At 44.9% G+C, this 15,747-nt stretch overlaps 1 protein-coding gene across 7 annotated transcripts in view; it reads left to right on the top strand.

Moving 5' to 3' along the window:
* Positions 1 to 15,747, top strand: part of Cep192 (centrosomal protein 192kDa) — a 70,575-nt gene that overhangs the window by 7,927 nt on the left and 46,901 nt on the right. For 4 of the 7 annotated variants that reach the window (XM_013512751.1, XM_013512786.1, XM_013512709.1 and 1 more), the window contains 9 exons: positions 3,613 to 3,776; positions 5,444 to 5,496; positions 6,008 to 6,128; positions 7,863 to 8,011; positions 9,009 to 9,150; positions 9,902 to 10,005; positions 11,527 to 11,869; positions 12,771 to 12,911; positions 15,003 to 15,067. In XM_013512751.1, coding sequence (XP_013368205.1) covers positions 3,613 to 3,776; positions 5,444 to 5,496; positions 6,008 to 6,128; positions 7,863 to 8,011; positions 9,009 to 9,150; positions 9,902 to 10,005; positions 11,527 to 11,869; positions 12,771 to 12,911; positions 15,003 to 15,067 — 1,282 coding nt within the window. Of the gene's footprint in view, positions 1 to 1,221; positions 1,482 to 3,612; positions 3,777 to 5,443; positions 5,497 to 6,007; positions 6,129 to 7,862; positions 8,012 to 9,008; positions 9,151 to 9,901; positions 10,006 to 11,526; positions 11,870 to 12,770; positions 12,912 to 15,002; positions 15,068 to 15,747 lie in introns of those variants that run through there. The other 3 variants (XM_013512868.1, XM_013512821.1, XM_013512845.1) reach the window with 3 other exon arrangements.

Raw genomic sequence — 15,747 nt, 5'->3', positions numbered from 1 at the left:
GTCTCGCCATGCAGTTCAGGCTGGTCTTGAACTCACTTTGTAGCCCAGGCTGGCCTCAAACTTGCAATGAACCTCTTGCCTCAGCCTCCCAAGTGTTGGGATTATAGGCGTGCACCACCACGCCTGGCAGAAAAAATATTTTATTTTAAAGACCATTACAAATCCACCCAAGCCAGGTGTGGTAGCGCACACCTGTAATCTCCGCACTCGGGAAGCTGCGGCAGGAGGATCACTGTGAGTTCCTTCTTGGTGGTGGTGTTACAGACCCTCTGGTTTTCTGTGTTGAAATTCACCTTTGAGTGTTGGTGGGATCTGCGCACTGCGGTGTTTCTTCCTGCTGAGCCTTGCGTTGCGAATGGCCGTGACGGCCTTGATAGTGAAGAGACCAGTGTTGCGTGCTCTTCTGCCCGAGTGCCTGCTGGGTGCCGGGCACTTTCAGATGCTCAGGAAAACTACGTGCAAAACGTGTTAAACAGAAATTGCTAAAATGTGCCCATCTCAAGCCAGGCTTGGTGGCACAAGCTGTAATTCCCTCACTCGGGAGGCTGAGGCAGGAGATCTGGATCTGCGTCCACGGCAAGAACTTAGCCCTCAGAAACACCAACTTCAGTGTGTGTTGAAGGGAAAAGTGCTGGGAGAAAATAGGTGATGCTGAGGTGCTTTCGGGAGGCCGACAGCGGTGCTCGGTGTGGGTCTCCTGCAGAGGAGCTAAAGAGAGCCAGGGTCTGGTGAGGCGGCAGCTTCAGGCCTTGGGGAAGAGGGTTGTGGGCAGGGTGCAGCCACGTGCAGGCCGGGTGGAGCACACTGCAGTCTCAGAACGGACCCTCACCCAACTCGGAGTGATGGGGTGCCATGGAGGGTCTTGTCCACGTGTTGTGGGAAGAGGCCCACTGCGTGCGCTTCGGTAACAGACAGGGCGAGGGTGGGACAGAGACCGCCAGGGCAGCAAGGCACTCGAGAGCGCGGGGGATGGGGGCAAAGAGCTCGAGGTGTGAATTTGGTGCTCAGGTCTCCAGGAGTTGGGATGGGAGGAGCGGACAGAGACTGAGTTAGTGAGCAGAGACAGGAGGAAGTGTTCTAGAAGCCACGGCCCAAGTGTGTCGCTGGGTGAGGAAGTGCACAGCTGTGTTCCAGCTGCTTGAGGGGCTGTGGTGGGAGGAGCCCGTCAGCCCGGGAGTTTGAGAACCAGCCTGCGGCGTGGGGAAACCCCATCTGCCAACAAGACAAAACAAGCAAGCAAATAAAGTCATGTTTACAGAAGAGGCTGTCCAGCTCCGCTGAGTAAAACGGGGGTCAAGAACGGGCCCCAGTGCGTAGCTTTGGTGGCGGTGGGGAGAGACGCGGCCTGCTGAGTGAGCATGGGAGCTGCAGGTGCCCGCTGGAGGTGGCAGGCAGCCCCTGGAGCGGGGCGGGCTGTGATGCTGGCGGGTGCCATGGTCAGACCTTTTACTGCTGGGGTGATTATACTGCGTGCCCATGAGGTAATGGGAGTGATCTGGAAAGAGGAAGCTCAGTTCTGAGAGAGAAAGCGTTGCTGGGGCAGGGTGCGCAGCCTGGAGAGGAAGGCTCAGAGGGTGGCGGGGCAGCCTCGGCTGGGCAGGACCAGGACAGTGCCTGCTTGCACCGGGGACGCCGCCTCCTCCTCTGCCTCCTCAGTGCCTCAGGTGGGGCGTGGGCTGTGACCCGGAACTGTGGCTGCCAAGTTGGGGAGGGGGGAGAGGGGGTGGTTTAAAAAGAGAAAAAACAACTTAGGGGCGTATGGGACAGTGAAGGACAAAGGGACATGGGCCCTCCTTGAGATCACGTTGTTAGTTTAACCTGGGAGCATTTGGTATGATTGTGGTATTTCAAGCAGCTGCATCTCTGGCCGTGCAGGTGAGGAGGGGTGGAGAGCGGACTTGCCTGGGCTGTGGTTTGATGGGCAGTGGGGGATGAGGAGGTGAGGCTGTGTGATTGGTCTGGCTGGGGTGGGGGTCTGCGGAGCCGAAGGTTGAGGAGAGTGGGTGTGGTGCTGTGGATGTTGGTGGCCTGGCCAGTCAAGCTCACAGCTGTGGTTCTAGAGGCAGATCCTGCTCTGGACAGCAAGTGGCCCAGGGCGGCAAGGCTCAGCAGGGGCTTCACGTGGCGATGAGGAGCGAGGTTTGGGTTATATCCCCACAAGCAGCGACAAGCACCAGGCTGGAAGCAGTGGCCTCACAGGGTGCTGAGGTTTCTGTGACCGCCCTGGAGCGGGAGGCGCTCAGACGAGGCTCAGGAGCAATGGCCCGCTGTGTCAGGCACGTGCGGGCAAGAGGAGTTGCAGCTTTCCTTTTTTCTGCATACGCTGTTGGCTTTTCAGGTTCCAGAACCTGGGGTAGGTGTGGGTTGGGGCCGCTGGCCTGTGGGTGGTTTGCTGTATCTTTATAGACTGCCTTTTTTATTTTTTTTTTGGTTTTTCTCCGGTACCGGGAACCGAACTCACGACTTTGCGCTTGCCAGGCAGGCGCTTTTGCCTCTGAGCTAAATCCCCAGCCCCTTAGACTGCCTTTTATAGAGCAGCTTTGATGGTACCCTGGAAGTTGTTCTTGTTACTTTGACTTGAGGCTCATGACTTCTCTCAGAAAGTTTCTGTGTACTCACAAGTGAAGGAGAGCTGTACTAGTTCTGAGGGGTAGTGAATTTAGAATGTTCTATCTGTCACTGTCTCCACTGCTAGGTTGTAGTGGTTGGCTGGTCGTACTGTATGCTTTTCTCAGGGCAGGAGAACTTGGGAATTAAGCTCAGTGTCCTGACTTATTCTTCATTTATCCCGTGTCTCCATCTTGCCTCCTGCGCGCTCTTCTGCCACACGTGACTTAGTGTCCATTTGTAGTCATCCCGCCTACCCCTGCCGTCTTTGCCTAGAGTGAAATGTTCCTTACTTACCCGTGGTGCCACTCCTGCCCCACTCTCCTCCCCGTGAGTTGCTGTGGACCAGGAGCCTACAGGAGTGGGAGGAAGTGTCCTTAGGTTCTGATTGGACCCAGAATTATTTCTTCCCACAGTGTCCATCTTTTTGCTTTTTGAGGACAGGTTTATTTTGTTTGTTTTTTGGTACCAAGAATTGAACTCGGGACCTTGCGCTTGTGTTATGGTTTGTGCCTGGGTGTCCCCCCAAAGCCTCATGCAGCCATGGGGCAGGCTTTTAGAGTTTGATTAATTATGGGTGTGAGAGCTACACCCGCCCTGGGGTGGATAGTTTGCATATGTAAGGGAGAGGAAGAAGCTGCTTGCCGCCATTCCTCCCATGTGTGTGCTTGTTGATTCGGCTGAGTTCTGCCACCATGTGCCTTCTGCCATGTGCCACTCTGCCTTATAACCTGCCAAGTATGGACTGAATCCTCCACAAACTGTAAGCGAAATAAACCTTTCCTTCCTTAATTTTGGGCGTCAAGTATTTTGTCCCAGCAACGGGAGAAAAGTAACCAAGACAGCTTGCCAGGCAGGTGCTTATACCACTGAGCTATATCCCTGGCCCTCTTTTTGCTTTTTGAATGATGAAATATATAACTAGCTAGTAGATATTTTATAAACTTACCCCAGGTAAGCAACATTTTGTCACTAATCTGTTCGCTAATAAAAAACTCTCTCTAGAAAAAAGAGCAATACAGCAAGTCCACATCCGTCCCATGCTGTCTTGAAGCTGTTGTCTCTTCAGAGTGAAGGACCAGGAGCAGAAGAGCAGCCCGCTGACACTGCAGTCGTCTGCTGGCCTCCGGCCCCTGTAGGCAGAGCTTCAGCTCCAAAGCGAGCACCAGGTCCTGACCTACTCAGACTCATTTCTGATGCATGTGTTGTCATTTCCTGTTCTGTGGACCAGTATTCATCTTTTGCCGTCATGTAGCGATCTGAGAATGTTCTGCTTGGCGTGTACCTGATACTGTCATACTCAGGGCACTTATGGGAAAGGGTCTCTTCGGGCCCTCACCAGGCTGTGCTGCCACGGCTGAGGTCGCCCTTCCTTTGGAAACCGTGTGGCCGCCAGGTGGCCCGTGTGCTGATGTTTGTGGCGAGGAGCTGGCACGGCTACGCCTTTCACTTTCCTCCCACAGATGCATCTGTGTTCCTCTTGAGTCTTGTTTGTTCCTTATTTTTATGTAACTTATTGAATTATAAATTCAATATAGATGCATATATATAACATATATATAACATATAACTTACATATATATAACTATATATAACAATATAGTTACATATATATAACTCAGTATATATAACTTAATGAATTACTTTTATGTAACTCATGAATTATAAATTGTCAAAGAATTTACTATCTTTTAAGAAACTAAGTTGAGTATTTCAGAACTACTCCAAAGTGAATCATTTGAAATGTTTTTGTTTTTGTTTTTTTGGTCTGGGAATTGAACTCATGACCTCAAACTTGCCAGGCAAATGCTTATGCCACTGAGCTATATTCCCCAGCCCCAAAGTGAATCATTTGAACAATTGCTGTCAAAATTAGACGTGGTAGTTTGAGGGGAGAGAGTTGACAAAAACGTGGGGAAATGTGTGGAGAGAAAATACAGGCATCTACTCTCTGATTCCTTTTAGTACTTTACATTCACTTTCGTTTTTTAAAAGAAGTCAAAAATGGAAATTGAAAACTGCATGCTTTTGACCTATAGCAGTGATAGTGTGTGACTCCAGCCTGTAGCGCCATGCTCAGAAGGGCATGTTAAGTAAGGAGATAGGTGAAATGAATAGACATTTGTATGCTGCAATTCAAAAGATTTAAGTGATACTTCTGTTTCTTGTAATGAAAAATGCCAAATAGGTACCAAAGTATAGATACCTGTACTGGTATTAGTTTGCCACAAAAAAGCAGTTCAATTGGACTTTATCAAAGTTGAAAACATGCTTCAGAAGGCACCATTGAAAAAATGAAATGATAAAGTATGGGAAAAATAATTTGCAAATATTGAAAATTACATGTTTTTGGTTTATACAGCTATAATATATTATTTAGCATGTAGTTTTCTCGTTGTTTTAAAATTACAGACATCATTGTATTTCTGTATATTTTCGTGTGCATGACCTTAGTGCTGTTAGCGTAGCTGACAGACTGACTTCTTTTCTGTGGTCTAGCGTGGCAGGCCAGTGGGGCGTGCTGCCACGGGGGCCACAGGAAGGTCACATGGTGTTACGGTGCCTTGGGCCCTCTCACAGCAGCCACGCCCTGCGCGTGGACTTGTCTGTCTGCTCCCTTGGGCTGTCAGTGCTCTGCAAATGCAAGTTCTGTGCCATGTGACCTCCATCCTAGCATTTTTAACAACTTAACGGACCAATGATGGGGTCCTGTACCATCATCTGAAAGTATTTCTGTTTCACAATAAAAATGTTCAGTTCCTTAATTTGCTGTTCTTAGGTATGATTGGCTACTTAGCTGATAAAATATTTTCTCAGTTTTTGTGTTCGTTAACAGACCCTTCTGCTGACTTCCATGTAAGATCACGGATGAATAATCAGGAGTACAAGGTAAATGTTTATGTATATGTTACCAGTTTCTAGGTGGTTACAGAGGAGGAAAAGTTCCTATTTCACGTCATACATTGGTTACTATTTGTTGAAAATCTTCTGCTTGTCTATAGCAGAACTCTACTCCTAGCAAAAGTGGGAGTTTTTCTCAGGTCATAAGAAGGCTGAGGGGCGGGACTTGCTTAGCACTGTCCTCAAGTATAAAACTGAACTGAACTCCTCTGTCCAAAAAATTAGTGCATGTTTTGTAATCTGTTGCTCAAGCTGGTCAGAATTGTTTTACTAGATATTTAATATTAGTTTGCAGTAGAATAGACATTTGGTGGGAAGGGCCTCTTCATTCTGGGCGTGAGGGTCCTTGGTGCGTCCACGTGTGCTCTTCTTTGAGTGTAGTGTGGCGTTCAGAGTCAGCACAGTGTAGGTGGAGCAGCACTTGCTCTTCCATAGCCGTGTGCTGTGCTCTGTGGTGGAGCGAATGTGCTGCTTTTACGCTGCCTTTTATTTCTTTTAGATTGTTGAACCTGATGGTCGGAAACTTCCTGAAGACACAATTCCAAACAGTGACTTCAGCCATGTTAGCTTGTTAGAAAACGAGAAACTCATGTCACTGACAAGCTTGGAGGATTCTTCTGGTACGGAGGAGCAACTCCGGTTTTCCTGGCCCTTACCTTACCTCTCCACTTCTTGTCCTGTCCCTGTTGCAGTCGTCCTTAGGCCAGCGTCTGGGTCCCCATTTTCTTCTACCCGCTGGCACTGAGATGGCCACTTCCATGAGTGAAAATTTAAAACACGTGTTTCTATGTATGAACCCTGATTAACTTACACACTGACTCCCAGTTTGACATCATTAAGGTGCAGAGTAGTTGCCTGAAGGTGCCACCCCCTGTGGGAGTGAGGAACTAGTTAGCCTGTGTGAGAGCCCTCAGCCAAGTATAGGCAGGAGGTGCACGCAAAGCTCAGCTGAGGTTGTGTGGCATGTGCTTCGGTGGTGTAGAGCTGTGCTTGGGAATTGTGGGGCTGGTAGGTACTTCTGACCCAGGAGGGCACCTATGAAGCTGTCTGGGCCGAGAATCAGCCGGATTGGCTTTACATCTGTGAGTGAAGTCCTGCTGGGGAAGCAGGAGCAGCTCTAGCAGTGGCCCTGCAGCGGAGCCCAGTGGCCGTGACTGGAGACCAGCCTGGCTGGTTGCATGGCAGTTTTACACACCCACAAGAAGCCCAGAAAAGACACAGTGCCAGGTTGTTGACTGAGGCCAGGCGATGAGCAGAGTGGGATGAAGGCATCCTGTCATTGAGGCACAGGTCTTACTGCCAGCTGAGTTTCCTTATTCTCGGGTTGTGGAATGTGGATACGGAGTTACTGATGTGAACTTAAGAGATCCTTGTTTCAGATCTATCTTCTTCAAGGTGAATTGCTAAGTCAAGTGTTACGAGCATTAATGCTTCCGGTGTAGATTGCAAAATTGATCTCTAAGGGCAGCACCCCTCACGGCCCTGCCTGTGATGGAGACTTCCAGCTTCGTCTTGCCCTTGCTGAGCTCTGAAAATCCCTGCGGTGCTGTCTTTCTCCCTCCTGCTCTGATAGGCTTCTCTGTCCTTTTCACTAGTGCTGACTTCTCACGACACCATTTTCTGAACAGTCTGCTCTTCTCCACTGATTTGTGATGCTGCAGGCACAGTGTGCCAGGGTCTGTCTCCACTCTGCCCTCTAGTGAGGTCGCAGAGTCTATTAAATGCTCCTGACGGACTGCTGTTAGTCTTCCTTCACGACAGAAGCAAAAGCACTCATTCTGTTCATTGACCTATTTATGTTTTATCTGCCTTCTTAAAAATTATATAGGTCAATTCCTACTTTATTTTTTTGAGACAGGGTCTTGCTTTGTAGTGCAGGCTGGACTTGAACTCACTATGCAGCCCAGGTTGGCCTTAAACTCCCAGCAGTCCTGCCTCAGCCTTCTGAGTGCTGGCATTGCAGGTGTGTGCCACCAACCTGGCTGTCATTTCTTTCAGTGACTGAATATCATTCCATTGTCTAGATAGACTACATTTTGTGTATCCGTTTTGCTGGATACTTGGGTTTTTTTTTTTTTTTTTTAACTTTCTGGCTACTGTGAATGGTGCTGGAAAAAACGTGTGTGTATCTTAGTTACTTTCTTTCTGCTGGGGTGAAATAGCATCCATATCTTCGGGAAGAAGAGGCTTATTTTGGCTCAAGTTTTGTAGAGGTTGAGTCAGTGGTTAGCTGGCTCCAGGGCAGAAATGGCATGGTAGAAGGACCTGGGCGGAGGAAGCTATTCACACAGGACATGGCCAATTCTTACATTAAAGCCTAATTTTTCTCCTGATTTTTCCCCACTTATTGGTAGATGATGATATTAATGATGAAGAGTTTTATGATGATCATTTGGAGGCTTATTTTGAACAACTGGCAATTCCAGCAATGATTTATGAAGGCCTAGAAGGACAAGAATCTCTAGAAAAAGATTTTAGGTTACCTGCAAGGGTTCCTAGTCAGGTATGTTCCAATGTTTATGATTATTTTTAGAAATTTGACATTAGAAAATTACTGTTGGTCTTACTGGATGTAAACATTTAAGCCTTTGATTTCTTCAGATTGTTTTTCCCGCTGTGGATGGATAAACAGCATCTGTGTTTTCCTGTGTCTTACTTCGCCCTCACCTGCAAGAAATGAAAAAGAATAGCACAGTGGACTTTATGTCCTTTGTCCACACTAGCATTCTTTGTCCCTCTTTAAGTACTTCCCTCCTGGAATTGTTTGAAAGGAAGTTGCAAACATTTTATGACATTTCTTCTATAAAACAACATTTTTCCTCTTAATCACTGTTCTGTTACCTAGCTTTGATATAGTAGTTTAAATTAACTTACAGGCCATATTTAAAATTTTCAGTTTTCCCCAAAATATTTTTATTTTACTTTTTTATTTTTTATGATTCAGAATTCAAAGATTATATTTGCCTGTGGTGGTCGCATTTATTTATTCCCTTCATTTGGAGTTCTTTCATGACATGAAACATTTTATAAAGTTTAGGCCCTTTGATTTGTAGCATGACACATAATCTGGATAGGTCTGATTAATGTTTTCCTCCTGGCCAGGTTAGATAAACATTTTGGCAAGAATTCAGGACAAACCTTTCTTGTTTGTGGATTTGGCACAGACATAGATGGTGGTGGCCGAGGTGCGTTCAGCGCACTGTTGATGCTTGCAGTAAGGTGGTGTTGGTTAGGCGTCTCCTGGCGCAGGTCCCTGCTCTGAGCTATGTGGGATCATTTGTAGGAGGACCCCCGGCTCTTGTGAGCATCCGTCCCCAGCATTGTTACTTCGGGAAGCCTAGTGGAAACAAGGCAGCCACCCAGGCTGCAGTGCTGATCTTCTCCTGTGTGTCTGTTGCCTGGCAGCCTCAGTGAAGCAGACCTTGTGCCCCTCGTTTCCCTCCGCAGTATGTTCAGTTTTAATTGAAAGGATTAATACAGCTAAGAAAGTCTTTCAACAGGCAAATGAAAACAGCAGCCAACGCTGGAAGTTTCAATCCAGAAGTAACAGCTCTCTGGTTTCCCAGGGCTCATGCTCTTCAGGAAGCTGTGAAAGGACTGAGAGAGAGACTGAAGAAAGTCGCGTTGGCTTGTCAGGAACCAGTAAGTGTTCAGATGTGCTTCCTTTGTTCGTGTGCTCTGTGCTTGCCTTTCTTTTGCTTTTTCTTGTGGTGCCAGGGTTGAACCAGGGAGCATTGCCCTACATCCCCAGTGCTTTTTTGGTTCATTTTTGTTTTTTGAGAGAGGGTCTGGCTAAGATTCCCAGGCTGACCTTGGACTTGCAGTCATCCTACCTCACCTCCTGAGTAACTGGAACAACAAGTGTGCAGCACTGAGCCTGGCTGACTTCACCTCTTTTTCTTAAATTCAGTTGTTTGTTGGTAGGATTTCATACATTAACTGCTTGTCTCCTCAGATCTTTCAGCAGTCTAAAATTTTTCTAAAGAGCTATGAGTAATTCCTGAGTTATATTTGCCTGCTTCGTTAAATTTGCTCTGAATGTTTTTTTTTTTTTTTGTACTTGCTCTTACAAATGAGATTGTTTTCTTTACTTTTAACATAGATTCAGAATTAATTGCTATTAGAAATATTGCAGTAGGTACTTCTTCAATTTAGTGTTATGAATGGTAGTATTCTGTGAAGACACTTGAGAATTAGAAACTAATTTTCTGCATGGTAGCAGTTTGCTGTGTTTATTGCCTTTGGCTGGTACTTCTTTTTTCATTTGCAATTTGCTAAATTTGTCATAGGAATGTTAAATATAAGGTTTACATAAAATAATTGGACTGGAAAAAGCAGTTGTTGCTTTATGCACACTGTGACACTGTTCCATTAACTTTTCCTTGGTTCTCAGGCCAGTGTGTAGGTCCTGGAGATGGCAGAATGCTTGTAGATGGTGTGTTTCCATCTTCCCCAAATACTTGGAGAGTCGAGAAGGGAAGGGCAGACCATACCAAAGTAAGTTTAGATTTATTTTCTTTAAATTTCCTGTGAAAAGGAGAAAGTCTTGTGTTTCTGTATATCCATTTTTTAAAAAAAGAGACAATTATTGTTGACTCCTGAAAAAATAGAAAAAATACAAAAGTCACTACTGATAATGCTTGTGTTTGTATATAAATATTTATTATTGCTAAGATTATATAATTGCATATATTTTCTTTAAACATTTAGTGACTTGGATTTAGATTATTCACTTAAAAATTTCTTTAGCCCAATGTGCAATCGTTAAATAAAGAGAAACTTAGTCATCTTTTACTTTACTCAAATATATATATTTTCCATTATTTTTGTTTCTTCTGCTGATGACACCCCATTTCTCACAGGCTTGAACTGTGGTGGTCGTCTCTGGCTCTGACCAATTGATTATCCTCTCCTTGGCAGTGCTGCATGCCTGAGGGTTATAGGCTGCTTTTTACTCTCTGGAGAAGGAGTGTGTGGCTCCTCGTGGATGAGAGGCAGTCATTTCAGCCTTAGTGTTAACTGCACCTGTGATGCCCTCCTTGTTTCAGAATAATGTCATGGTTTACAGGTGCTTGGGTTAGGACTGGGATGTATCTTCTTGGGGGAAGACACTGAAGTGTCCAAAGATGTTATCTATAAGGAATATAAAACTATTGTCTTTTGTCCTATGCTTCTACATCTAAAACTTTATTTTTATACAGTAGTGTTGGCAAATCACACCTAGCTAATAAATGATGACACTAGGATTTGAATTTGTCTTTCTTACTGCAAAGCCAACATGCTTTCTCTTATATGGAGCTTCCTCCTTTTAGCATTTTAACTTTAGAAGCTGCTGATCAGGCTGTTCTTGTTACTGTGTCTCCTTACAACAGTGAGCACTGTTGTTACAGCTTGTGCTGGCGCTCCCGACCATGGAGACACTGAGTGTGTCCGACCAGCACTGTGGGGAGGCGAGTGTCTCCTGGCAGTGGTTACTGTAGGAAAGAACCACAGGTGCCATTTCAGAGAGGACTGGAGAGCGTGGTTTTGGCACTGGGTTAGTCTGCTCTCTGGTAAAATTGATATTGGCTCCTGAAGAGCATTGATGTTATCTGATATTTTACTCCTATTAAAAGATGTGAATATCTGTCTTTTCACTTTCATTCTTCACAGTTTTATGAAGCTGATGGTGACACTAATGGGCTTAAACAGTCTTACAGAGACTTTATTGGTAACTATAAAAGTGAAATGTATAGTTCTGTCATCCCATAATATAATAGCCAAAGAGAAATCACTTTGTCTTTTAAATCTGTTGATGTGTATGTTTGCTGTGAGCCCATTTTAAAGTTAGATTTTGGTAAATTGTGTAATATTGATTCATATATAAATAGTATAGTAAAATACTAAAGTATAGTAAAATACTGGATGGTCTTTTCTTTCATATCATAAATGTTTTATATCAAGTGCGTTATTTTCCCTATAAAATTTTAAAATGAGTTGTGACAAAACTTCCTGTTTCTCTTTTACTGATTTTTCAAGGAAAGTACAGAAGAGGATGTTCTGGTGCAGAGTCCCCGAGTTACCAGTGAGAAACTTCACCCCATTTACTTCCATGACACCGACAGAGGTGGTTCTGACTCCGCTAACTCTGTGGGACTAGGGGCAGGACCTTCTCAGTTGGCCTCAGATTCTGAAACCGTTTTGCTCAAGGATGGATGCTTAGATGTCGAGGCTCCTGCAGTGCCTGATCAGAAAAGTGTGGTCACAGCATCTTTCAAGAATGCTTGTGACAGTAGAATTAATTCCAGTGATACCGTTTGGTCACCAACTTGTAAAAGGAGAACGTACCAATGTTCTGAGTCCATGGACAAGAGTAAAGACCGTAAGGAAACTATTTTATCTTTTCAAGTAGGATTTAGGAAATATCTAAGTTGTTTATCCAGTTCGAATACTTATGTTTCTGTGGGAAACTTGCCGGTCTTTCATACTGAAGTATTTAAATGTATTATGTATTGTAAAGAATTTTACATATTCTAGTATTGGAGAAGTGCTGCTCTGAAATAACACTTTTGGACAGAGACTCCGTGCAAGTTCGGGTTGTCCTATCCCTATCCTTTCAGAGTCCTAGTGTCTTAGTTACTTTTTTATTGTTGGGACAAGACAGCTGATATCCACAAGTTAAAGGAGAAAGGGTTTATTTTAGTTCACAGTTTGTAGAGGATTCAGTGGATGCTTGGCTCCAAGGCAGTGTGACATGGCAGAAGGGCATTGCAGAGGAAAAATACTCCGTAGCAGGACAGGCAGGGAGCAGCAGCAGCAGCGAGCCTTCCTTTCTCCTTTATCCCAGCCTGTAGGTTGGTGTCACCCACACCTAGGGTAGGCCTTCCTTTATCTACACCTAGAACGATTCTAAACTAGCCAGTTCTCTAATTGAGTTAGCACACAGCCTTAATCCATATTCACGCACTCTAGATCTGGACACCTGAGAAAAGGCCCACTTACGAGCACATGAGCTTTTAGGGGGACATTAGATACAAGTCCTGGATACCTAGGCCCTTCCGTTTTCCCTCGCTGTCCAGTGTAGGCTTTGTAAGTACGGCTGGCTCACTGCCATCAGTGAGCTGCTTTTCTTTTGGGAAGATGGATTGTCCGTTTTCTAACTAGTTTTGGGCAGGCTTTACTACTAGTGATAACTAAAGTCAACTAAATAAAATTATTTGAGAACATTTTGTCATTTTAGTTGTTACATGTATCATTGGATGTTTTTGGAATTTATATTTTAGAAATGAACTTCCCCCAGAATGTGGTTTATCAAAATGAAGAAGGTAGATGGGTCACTGACCTTGCCTATTACATGTCTTTTAATAACAAACAAGATTTAAATGTGTCGCTAAGTGAAATGAATGAAGACTTCAGATCTGGTTGTAAGTATGCAGGTAGCCACTTATTGTACCACATCGTTGTTTCTGTTGATGTTGGGATCACTGTGTGAAGCCGGGCGTGGTGGCGCACGCCTGTAATCCCAGCACTCAAGAGGCCGAGGCCAGCCTGGACTACAAAGTGAGCTCAAGTAACTGCATAGTGAGACCCTGTCTCCAAAAAAAGAAAAAAAAGAGGTTACTCTGTGTGTACTGGTCAGCTACATCTGATCCCTTCTGGGATATAATTGTCGCCTAGAACACGCGCTTCACTAGTTTTTGTAGGAATGAAGGCTGGCGCCTGTCACTCTTACCCATTTCCTTAGGTAAGGACACTGAGCCAGACCAGCGCTCTTACTTCTTATTTGGACCTATGGCACTGCAAGGTTAGAAAGGACTTTAGGCTTTAGTTGGTTTCTCTTAATGCTATCCTGAGAAAAAGAAATGTTCTGGTAAAGGAGCAATTGCAAAGGCTAAGAAAGGTAGAAACGATGGGAGAAAAGTGACAGGCCCAGGAACAGGGGCAGTCAGCTGGAGCTGAGGCTTGGGTTGTTAGTCTGCTTTGCTTTGTGAGTCTCTCACTGTGGAGATCACTTGAATGAAAAATTAAAAGTAAGTAGCTAATGAAAGACCAAAGTGGGACAGTGAAGATTTGATGGCTGAATTTCAGGAGAAGGTAGAAAGGCAAGAGTGAAGTTGTAGGTGGAGTTACGTGGGAAAATGGCATTGCCCTATACTGAAATGGGAGGTGTCAGAGGGAACTGTAGATTTGGGGTGCCTGTGGTCTGAGGTGGAGGCATTCAGTGGTTGAAATACCTGTCAGAGTTTTGAAGGTAAGGTACATTGAAGACGTTCACTGATGTCTTGATGTCGAAGGGCAGTGAAGGTCTGAGCTGAACAGTGAGTGCTGACTATCCCTCCAAGTCATAAGTCCTGGGGTTCCCTGGATGTGGCGGGAGAGTAAAGTGGCACCATCTTGGAAGTTGACATGGCAGTACCTTGGCGAGTTGGGCTTCATGAGCGTCCTGTTCATGGCCCAGTGACTCCATGCCCGAGTACTTACCTGGCAGACAAGGCTGTGCATTTTGCCAATGCACATGCTAATTGTTTATTGCAACAGTCTTTGTATTAGCCCCAAGCTGGAACCCTCCCACATGCCCATCAGCGGGTGACGCAGGCCAGGGAATGAGGGATGTTCAGCTCCTGGCAGCACTGGGGATGAAGTCATAGATGTGTTGACTAAAATAGTGCACACTAGGAGTACACGGCACATGCTTCTGTCTGTGCAAGTCTGCACACACACACTTGTGGATTAAGTTTGGGGAGAGTGGTACTCAGAGACAAGTGTGAGAGCCTCTTGATGCTGGCCGTGTTAGCATTTGTGGATTTGGGGGCTGGCTGTGCAGATGCATGCATATTGGCAGTCTGATGGCCCCAGGTGAGATTCCATGTGTGTTCATGGGTGAGCACCTGTATTCAGGTGTCTTGCACTCTTAAAAGCTAATGGTAAACTGAGTGTGGTAGTGTACGCCTGTAATCCCAGCACTCTGGGAGGCTGTGGCAGGAAGATTATAAATTCAAGCCTCACCTTGGCAACTCTGTGTCTTAGTGGGACCTTGTCATGGAAATAAAAAATAAAGGGCTGGGGGTACAGCCCAGTGTGAAGGCCCAAAATTCACTTGCCAGTATTGCCAAGAAAAAAAAATGCAAAGATAATTGAAATCCTTCTTTTCTTGACTTGGGTTGTCACTGTGTTGTACAGGCTGGCCTTGAACTCCTGGGCTCAAGCCATCCTCCTGGCTCAGCCTCCTGAATAGCTGGGACTGCAGGTGTGTGCCATTGTCCCTGGCTTAACTGGAATCTTCTAAAAATAAAAAAGCCCCTGTAGCAGATCAGTCAGTATAAAACCAACCACAGTGGAGTGCTCATTAGCAAAGACTGGCAGCCAGACTTGTGTATTTAATACAGATATGTAAGTCTCATGAGTAGACATTCTCAGATCATTTTAAAGCTTGTGTTTCCTTAGTACTTCGTTTTCTTGAATAGCTACGTTTTGTGCACTAGCATAATGTATATATACAAATTTCTTTTTTTAAGCTGAAGTATTGGATTTGATTGCAAAAGATGAAGAAGAATTTAATAAAGAGCATCAGTTTATACAGGTTTGTAATTATTTGCTTTAACCAAAGTCTGAAATTTTTCTTGTATTAATTTCAACATAGGCAAAATGCTTGTTTCCCTCTGAACAGCTAGTTTAGAATTATTTCTTGTTTCTCACATTACAGCTGTGGCTTTCCCTTCTAAAGTATCAGTTGAGGAGTATTGCATACCTAAATGTATCTCTGGGACTGGGGAGGTAGCTCAGCAGCACAGCGCCTGCTTGGCAAGCCCAAGGTCCTGAGTTTGATTCTGGGTACCCAAAAAAAAATGTATCTCTGGGTTGGGGCTCTAGCTCAGGGATGTAGTGCTTGCCTAGCATGAGTGAGACCCTGAGTTTGATCCCAGAACAACAAAAATGAAGTGAAATGAAATGAGTCTGTGTTTGCCATTTTATCTATTTCTTTCCTATGGGTATTTTCATAGTTTTTAAAATTTATTTTAATACAAGCTAACCCTGTTTGTTTTTATTGAAGATGTGTGCTTTCTAAAAGTTTTTTGTGACAGTCATGGTTTGATTATTAAGATAGTGCGTATTATAAATTCAGGTATTCAAATATGAGTTGTTCTGTAGCTTTTTTTTTTTTTTTTTCCCCTTTCTTGGGTCTTTTTGAGACAGGATCTTGGTGTGCAGTTCAGGCTGGCCTTGAGCTCACTTTGTAGCCCGGGCTGGTCTCGAAGTCAC

The sequence above is a fragment of the Chinchilla lanigera genome, unplaced genomic scaffold, assembly GCF_000276665.1.
Source record: "Chinchilla lanigera isolate Chin_1 unplaced genomic scaffold, ChiLan1.0 scaffold00001, whole genome shotgun sequence".
Taxonomy (NCBI): domain Eukaryota; kingdom Metazoa; phylum Chordata; class Mammalia; order Rodentia; family Chinchillidae; genus Chinchilla; species Chinchilla lanigera.
This window is presented reverse-complemented; position numbering and strand designations above follow the sequence as displayed.